General features: G+C 33.0%; 2 protein-coding genes across 2 annotated transcripts; both read right to left on the reverse strand.

Annotated features, from left to right (window-relative positions):
- Positions 1–3,652: 3,652 nt before the first annotated feature.
- LOC145157258 (uncharacterized) lies at positions 3,653–4,117 on the reverse strand. The gene has a single exon (XM_079076322.1). It carries the CDS (start codon positions 4,115–4,117, stop codon positions 3,653–3,655), a length of 465 nt encoding a protein of 154 aa, XP_078932448.1.
- A 33-nt stretch (positions 4,118–4,150) lies between these two features.
- LOC145157259 (uncharacterized) lies at positions 4,151–5,735 on the reverse strand. The gene is made up of 4 exons (XM_079076323.1): positions 5,295–5,735; positions 5,062–5,163; positions 4,922–4,973; positions 4,151–4,845 (listed from the first exon to the last, which is right to left on the reverse strand). The coding sequence occupies exons 1-4, from the start codon at positions 5,733–5,735 to the stop codon at positions 4,151–4,153; spliced, it is 1,290 nt and encodes a 429-aa protein (XP_078932449.1).
- Between the last annotated feature and the right edge of the window lie 3,836 nt (positions 5,736–9,571).

Below are 9,571 nucleotides of genomic sequence, written 5' to 3' on the forward strand. Positions count from 1 at the left end.
ACAATATGTGACCCCTCGATAGCGGGAGTGTATGTGTTGGTCCATTAAGTGTTACCGACCGCGCTAACTATGTTAGTGAACCTTGAAAAGGGGACTTTGGCAATGAGTTCAACTGATTACTCATGAGGTTGATTATTGGAAAGGGTTCAAAAAGTGGAGTGTTTTAAACAACAAAGTAAAATAAGCATAACATGTATTTTGAGTTTAAAAGTCTGGACAAGAAACTAATAATCCCCAAAATCAATATATTGTGCTATTGAAAATATTGAGATAAAATGTACGAACTTCGTGATTCCATTGAGTTTTTCTTAGGATAAGAGAGTAAGACTATGCTGATTATTTCAGACCAATCTCGGGACGAGTTTGGAATAAAGTTGGGGAGGTTTGATAAGTCTATTTTATGAATGTACTAAATTGTCATAAATCTGTTGAATTGATGTATAATTGTCCAAGAATGGCACTACTTTGATGAGTTGTTGAACTTCATATGCAGGTCAATATATCATACTAAAAGTGGGCGGAACCTGCAAGCAAAACGGATTGCTAAAGGAATGAAGAAACGTTGCTGGAAAAATTGACCATGCTTCAATGTTGTGATCATATCTCAAGTTCTAGAGCTCCGATTGACATGAGTAGAGAAGTTCTGCAAACTAGACAAGATTTGCTACAACTTTCGTGTTTTATGTTTCTGCTAGTTATGTTGTTTTGACCACCAAAACTTGCACGGAAGATGAAGAATGCCACAGGCGTCTAAGACGTCCCCTAGGACGCCCAAGTCAAACAGTAAACATCTGGTCAAATTTTGGACCAGGAAAGAAGGAAGGACCCCCGTCGGCGTCTTAAAGGGCGTCTAAGACGTCCCCTAGGACATCCAGGCGTTTTAGGGGCGTCTCGTGTTGGAACGGCGTGTTTCGGAAAGTTTAGAAATCAAGGGAGGACGTCCTAGAACGCGTCTAAGACGTCCCCTAAGACGTCAAGCGTTTTTGGTCATTTTTTAGTGTATTTCAAGGACGACAGAAGGCATGCAAAACTCCTGGTCGTTATACACGACGTCTAAGACGTCTCTTAGGACGTCCAACGTCCCACATCGCCCGATTCCATTATTTTTTTGTCACACACTATAAATAGGATCCTATGCATTCGTTTTAGGGTTACCAACTCCGATTTTCCTAGTTTTTCCTAAGTTTTTGAGGCTTCTAAAACCCTTGGAAGCATTTGGAAACACAAATCCATTCCATTTCAATCCGGATTCAAGGCAAGAGTTCATCTATTTCATCATCAAGCTATAAGTGAAGAACATTTCATTGGTTAATCTTCATCAATTCTTTATTTTCCAGAAATTATTTCTTCTTCCCCAAGGTTTATTTGTTCTATACTTTGATAATCATTAGGCTACATTTGTTTGATGATTCTAAGTTTGATTATGAATTTTATTATGCATTTTATTTATTTCATCCAAGTTATTTGTTTTATGAACTCAATGGAAGGCTAAATCATTAGGGTTACTTTCGGGGATGTTTAGGACTTTTGGATGAACACACTTGATTATTACTTGGTTCTATTTAATTTCAATTGTTCTTTTATGTTTCATATGATAATCTTTTGGTAATAATGATTGAAATTGGGTTGTATAAATTTGTTTGATTTCATAATTAAAATAGTGCATTGTCAATTCACTGATTGTTCCAAGTTCAAGTAGTTTAGGAACAAAGACAATTGGTTGAATCTACATGTGTTATTCCAACTTGTGATATTAAATCTTAATATTGTAATAGGTAATTACAAGACACTTTATTGTCAATTCACTCATTGTTCTTAATCCAAATAGACATAGGGAGTAAGACAACAAGTTGAATGAACATATTGTGTACCCAAGATTATGTGTTGCAAGATCATAAACCCCAATTACACCTATGTAATTGAACTAGGATTTTAGGGAAGAAAGTGTGTGAATCTGAATTGTCCGACAACTGAACCGGGAGTACCTTACTTGTCTCATTTAAAATTTGTTTTAACTAATAAAGTTTCAAGTATTTTTGATGTTAATCTTTGTTTAAACCTTTTTTTCACGATTACAAGTAATCTATTTTCCATTGACTATTTTGACACATAGTTTGACCACAAACTCCTTGTGGATTCGACCCGAGTTACCCTATCTACGTAGGTTAGTTGGTTTATTTTTGATTGATACAACGACATCGATCACCATAAGAAAGTAAGAAACCATTTGAAGACAGTTCGTGATGTTTGAATATTCATAATCATATCTAATATAGGTATAATACACAAAAGAAACTTAAACGGTCAAACTTTTGTTTTATTGCTTGACTTTCCAGAAATCCGACCAATGAAAATCTTTTGAATACTAGAAAGGAAACTGTTGAAGAATACATGAAACAAAAGTTACTGAAACTAAAACAAACATCAATTCTTGTGGCTAGGCATTTCAAAAACTACACCGCCGATAATATATCTCCATAAAAACCAAATTCCAATAGCATAAATTAGGGAAACAAACTTTAATGATGGCGTCATAAAGAAGCAGAACAAGCGAAGTGAAATATCTCAAAGGCTTACCAAATCTTGAATGCCTTCATGATCTTTATCTTTCACCTATGAAAAAGACGTTAATGTCCTTCTCTTGAACTTATGGTGAGTGCTTCTCTTTATGTTGCAATAACAATATGATTGAACCCAGGTGTGAACTTTTAGAAACTGATAAATATCCAAATTCCAAAAGGTCTTGGTTCTAAGACGTCCAAATGTTATGCTTTGAAAACCGTTAAACATGGAACAATCATGTATGTACATAAAGACTATAATTCCCACAGTAACCAAAAAAACTAAGAATCAGGTAAACACTTCTAATATGTTTCTTCATGTTACCAATGTTAGCAGTTGTTTCTTGTTTCATTTCTCAAAAGATAATTGAAAAAAAATCATCGATCGGTTCTACCCCTATGGTCAAAAAAATGAAATAAACTTTTTTTCTCTCTCTAACTTGATAGTCACATTGTTACAATTTTTTGGCAAGTCAATCATGCCCTGTGAAACAGCCTAACAGTTAATCCATGTTTTCTGCAAAAAAATGTAAATGCCCTGCTCATCCTTACCATCTATTTAAGAGCCCCTTTACTGTGGTTTGCAGATCTTATCTATGTCACTTATCTTTGTCGCTTGTAGTTTGTGCCATCCCATATGGATTTCAGACAACTATTCATTAACTACCCATCCGGAGAGGCCTTGAAACATGGTAACTTTCATCCTTCCAAGATTGTATTTATATTTGTTCTCATTATAAGATTGTTATATTTTGAATAATGTATTTTATAGGTAAAAATAATGCACTAGATGATGGAGGTATACCTATGTTCCATAGAGCATGATTGAAGGGGAATATCGCAATAAACTTTTGTATATAAAGAGCATGCTAATACCTATATATATGAGAGCTTGCAAACTCTTTGGTTTCTGAATTGGTGAATAGGAATGATCAGGGACGGACGCAGGAATTGACAGTAGGTGTTGCCGAATTTTTTTTTCCGGTCAGACATAATATAAAACCAAAAACTAATCCATTACGTCTAATACAAATAAGCGATCCATTACATAAAAGTTAAAAACATAACAACAATTTATCATCTATTACAATTTAAATTTGTCCTCTTCGTGCGGACATCTTTTGAAACCGTTCCATTACCTTTTCATTCTCAACTTTCACAAGTGCTTCGGTCTCAACATAGCAAAGCAACGCATCGTTCAAAAACTCATCGCCAATCTTGTTGCACAAGTCGGTCTTCAAGAGCTTCATCTTCGAAAAACATCTTTCTACACTAGCGGTTGCTACGGGTAATATCAAAGCCAACTTTAAAAGCTTATAAACCAAAGGATAAGACCGATGTTTCCCCGTATTAACCATCAAACGAGAAAGCTCAGAAATTCCTTTCAAAGTGGTAAAATGCTCATCTTTGATGGAAGATTGGTAAAATATCTTAAGTTGTCCTGCAAGATCTATCAAATCCGAATCATCAAAGTCATACTTGTACAACTTAGCCAACTTCAACAACTTTGATTTGTCAAATTGTGAAAATGAATCACAAGGGCTCAAAGCACCCATGTATTCTAGTAACTGGGTGCTTGTTTCACTAAATCAATCCCGGTATTCTGTCAGTTGCATATCCACCACCGTGTTGAAGATTTCAACCTCAAAGTGAAATTTATTGGTCTTTGTGGTCGTACGATTTCTCGCACCAATATAAAAATCTTGCATTTCCAGAGTAGCAATATTGTGTGTTTGACAAAAAGAGGATACCTTTGGTAAAATGCTAGCAAACCCCGTGTCTCTTAAAGATTGCAATGCGTCCATTGTCCCTCTAACCATCGAAGCCGCTTCTAAAATGTCTAGATCTTTTTTTTGAAGTTGCTTTGATAATGTACCTGTGAGGTGTAAAGTGTCATACATCATATATAAGTAAAACACGAACTCATAAGATTTAAAATATGCTAAGATTCCTGACGCTTGTTGGCGGTTTGCCAATGACCCTCCATCCACTTTCACAAATTCTAAAACCACAAGAAAATCTGCAAACAACTTCATAAGACTTGTGAGTATGTTGAAATTTGAACCCCATCTTGTATCCCCCGCCCAAACAAGTGTAGTCTCTTGATTTAACCCTGTTCCCGTTTCAAGTTCACCACTACACAAGCCTTTTTGCACCCTTTGTCTTGCTTGTTCCCGTAGCAAGTCTTTTCTTTTACACGAGGCACAAACAACATTAACCACCAACGAAATTTGCTCAAAAAAGTCACTAACACCATCATGCTTCTTTGCTACAGCTACAACCACTAATTGAAGTTGGTGTGCAAAGCAATGTACATAAAAAAACTGTGTCATTCTCTTGTAATATCAAAGCTTTAAAACCATTGAATTCCCCTCGCATATTGCTAGCCCCATCATAACCTTGTCCTCTTATCTATTAAAAAATTGAAAAATATATAAATAATATAACACAAAGCTAATTAAATTAAACTGAAGTAACAAAAAAGTAAAGAATAAATTACCTGACTAAAACTCAACTTATTACTTGTAAGTACTTCATTTAAGGCGTTTTTGAGTGTCAAAGAGGATGTATCCTTCACGTGCACAACTCCAATGAATCTTTCCTACACAAAGCCAAGATTATCAACATATCGCAACACAATAGCCATTTGTTCCTTTTTTGAGACATCGCTAGATTCATCAACCAATAAAGCGAATACTCCTGACCAATCTCTTGACGAATACTCAAAAGTACTTCTTGTGCAAAACATTGCACAAGTTCTTTTTGAATTTTAGGGCAAATAAGTTGATTGTTTTTAGGAGCATTTTCTAAAGTATTGTTGAAAATATCTTCACTAGTCTCTCGAATGGCTTTTAACACTTCAATGTAAAGCCCTCTATTTTCCGAGTTAACCGACTCGTCATTACCACGAAACGGTAAACCGGTTTTCAATAAAAGTCTAACAACAATAATAGAAACACGTAATCGAGATTTATATTTATGGTCCTCCGCTTTGGTTTGCCTCCTCAAGACTACATTAATAGCTTGTTTTTCTCTCAATAAAAAGTCACACTTTTCTCTTGCTTTGTTGTGAAAACTATCAACACTACCCACATGAGTCCGAAATGCATTTTTTTTATTCCAAGTATCAAAACCTTGGGAAACAAATGCATCTCTCCCTCCTTTTTGTCCCATGAGGTCTCCACATACATAACAATATAAACAATATGCTTTTTTATTTTTCACACTATATTCCAACCAATCAAAATCGTCAAACCATGAAGGAACGAAGCTTCTTAATCTATCACCTATTTTCTGTTTTGGAAACTTGTGTAGCCTTATTTGACAAGGTCATTGAAGCAAATATGCCCTTCTTACATCATCTCTTATATTTGAGGCATAACTTGTAATCATTGGCCTATCCGCCGGGTCCTTTGGAAGATCTTTCAAATCAACACCATCATTAGTTTCATTAGAGCATGGTGTTTGTGGAATTGCATTAGAGACCGAAGAAATCGATTGGTTGGTGATTGGTGTTTGGGAAGATCCTTCACCACTTTCATTAAGATTAGGTCTTGGTCTTTTGGTAAGAAAACCACCAAGGGTAACCTACAATTCAACATTAAGCTAAATAACTAATAATTTCACCAAATCATCCAATAGCTTCAATAAAAACATAAAAATTACACCAAATCAAAATTGAACTTCAATAAAGACAATAAGACATAGCAATTTTATTTCACCAAATCAATCAATAAGTCAATAAGACAATAACATCAATGAAAACATAGCAATTTCACCAATTCAAGATAAAAACATAGCAATTTCAACCTAAACAGTAAACAAATTGGTAAAATTTCAATTTTCAAACACTTACTTGTTTCATTCTTAGCTAGGGCTTGGAGTCGAATTCAACAATTGGGAATCAATTTTTGCTACTCAATCAACAAGATACTCAAGAAATTAGAAGAAATTAGCAATGGAAGCATCAAGCACCAAGCAAAAGTCGGATTCGTAAGTGTAGGCGTGAGGCGTCGTGCGTGATGCGTCAGTCGAAGTCTCGAAGTCGAACTCCTGTGTTCGATGGCTTTTTTTTTTGCTTTCTGTTTTGCTAATTGCAGCTATCGTTTTTTGCCATTCTCCAATTGGATCAAAAGTTCCAATTATCCAAATGGGCTTTGGGCTATATTAGTTTTTTTTTGGGCTAAAATTAATAGGCTTTTTGGACTACTAATTGATAAGTCTAAGTTATAAATATATTTTTGGGCTTGGTTGATCCAACTGGGTGACAATTTTTTTTACGTAGTTGCCAATTTTTTTTACGTAGTTGCCGATTATTTATACGTAGATGCCAATATATAAAAAAAAAATTTGAAAAATTTACACTGCATATACGGAAACTAGGTGTTGTCGGTGCCACACCGGGCACCTAGTCAAAACCGTCCCTGGGAATGATATACCTATATGTGATTTATTTTAATTTAATTTATTTTCATATTTTAGCAGTTGGATTGACGAAGTAATTAGTTATTATAAGTGTGATGTAACATGTTGATCTTTTAATCTTAATTAATAATGTAGAAGCATGTGTATTACCATGAATTTGGCTGTTTATTTGCAACAAATCATAGAAATATTATGAGATTGCCGATTTTAAGGCGAGAACTATAGTTTTAGATGCGGCATGATGTTAATCTTAATGAGATATCAAAAGTTGTTACCAAAAGTTAGTTTTATTTTCTTGATCCGTATATATTTGAAAAACAAAGACTTTTTGAAAATGACTTCTAATTTTTTAAATACCGATTTAGGAATTATGACAACGCAAGATTTGTATTGGGATTATAGGTAAATACCGATTTAGGAATTATGACAACGCAAGATTCATTATTATTCTAAAATCTAAAAAAGTACTTCTCATGTGGCCTTTTCACCACAAATTGCTACCGATAGCATTATTGTTATCTTGATTTTATGTAGAAAATTAGAGTTATTAGTCTTGACTTTAAAAATCAAATTTGGAGTTGTTTGTTAAATCACAAGGAACTGTGAAATTATCTCTCTATTGAAGCATGTTAATGCTAATTAGATAGTTAATCAAAGTTTAATGCCCTATAAAAAAACTGAAAGTACAATGCTAAAATCATGTAGATTTATAAAGTAAAATGCTATAACAACTAACAATGTACATTTTTAAAGGACAATGTTGTAACAAAGAAATGAAAGTATCATGCTTCAGTTAACAGTTAAAAAAAAGTATGTTAATATATCTAGCATTCAGTCCAAAAAACGAATGCCTAAATATAAGAGCTAAGTTTTATTTAACTACAAGCACTTATTATTTTAAATTTTTTAATTTAACTAAGATGAAGAACATAGTAACATTTGATGGCAAGAGATGCTCATCACCACTTTGATTTTATCTGATTGTAAACCTGGTATTTTACATCTTACTTTTTTTTAATGAAACTCTATTTAAAAAAATTTAAATGGTTGTACATACTAATACAAAGTGGAGTTGAAAGTAGTGATATGCTACTCCTTGATGGAAGACATATTGTGGTATTTTGTATAGATTATTTTGGCAAGTGAATATTTAAATGACGTAACTCAAGTAAGCATTATCCACCAAATGGCTTCTAGCCTAGCGGTATCAAATGTTGTCATCTCTCTTCGAGATCGAGGGTTCAAGTCACGTCATGGAGATATGTAGAATTATGGATTAGTTTAGGAGTTGATTAGATTTTTCATTAAAAAAAAAGTAAGAATTATCCTCAGCAACTCAAGTACCTGGTCATGGAAACTCTACATGACACTTGTCATGTAAATCTGTAAGAATTTAGATTTTAGACATCTCATCAAGAATAGATTATTTTTGAAATATAGTTTCTCAAAGATGAATTATAAATGAAACATAACAAAAAAATCTAATATTTAAAATCATGATTAATTAATAAAGCTATAAATGTTTGATCGGACTAACAGGGACACAAGACTTAACCTTATATGTTGCAAGTGTTGCCAGATGTTTGCCAAATGTGTAGATTAAAATGTCCTCAAAACAATTTCCCAATCTACCATAAATACATCTAGCAATCCTATTAAAGCCCTTCCATGTGGTTTTATTCAAAGTCTGGTACTATTTCATTTTCTTTCCTGGTAACAAACATACTCCCAACATGAAATTATCACAATTTGAGATCAAAGTTTCAATTATTAGTTGATATTTGGTCTTCCAATGTTTGTTGCCGAAATGTTTATCTGTTTGACTATCATTGTTGTTCCTATCCACAATTATAATTTATTTTCATTTCTTTACCAATAATAGGAACACATTTTTTCTTTAATGATAATAGCAACGTATAATTTCCATACATTTCCTTAAAGATGCAAACAATGGTAAAGGAAATGCCCATATTACCCGTCATGGGTCGTGCTTAGCACGAGCCTAAAACGTATCTAGTATATATATATATATATATATATATATATATATATATATATATATGCTTAGGTTATTCTATTCAAACTAAGTATTGTATGAATGTATGAATCATTGTGGACCAATCATTTTACTTATTTTTGGAAAGTGAATAATACATATTATTAAATTAAAGATAATTAAAAAATACCATCTAATTTCATTCTAAGGGTATTTAGTCAATTAACATAAATTTAAAAAAAGAAAATTGCATATTTTAAAGGAAAATAGATTCTATTAATTTTAAAAATCTGATTGTATGGATGATAATTCTCCTAATTCGGAAATTCTGACGGAATATGTTTATCAATATATTGAAAAATAACAAATATGATTGAACCATACAAGAATACACATTCTGACATAATATATATGTTGATGAAGCTTTTGGAATGAATTGATCTATATTCAACAGAAGAAAAATGCCTATTTATAGGCTGATTACAGAGGATATCCTAGTTGTACAATCAATGTTAATTCCTGTAAATCAGGGATTCTACCTATAATTCAGGGATTTACAATAACTAAGATTATTCAGTAATTAATACAT

This window comes from Lactuca virosa, chromosome 2 (genome assembly GCF_052849685.1).
Source record: "Lactuca virosa cultivar CGN04683 chromosome 2, Lactuca_virosa_CGN04683_v6, whole genome shotgun sequence".
In the NCBI taxonomy this organism is placed as follows: Eukaryota; Viridiplantae; Streptophyta; class Magnoliopsida; order Asterales; family Asteraceae; genus Lactuca; species Lactuca virosa.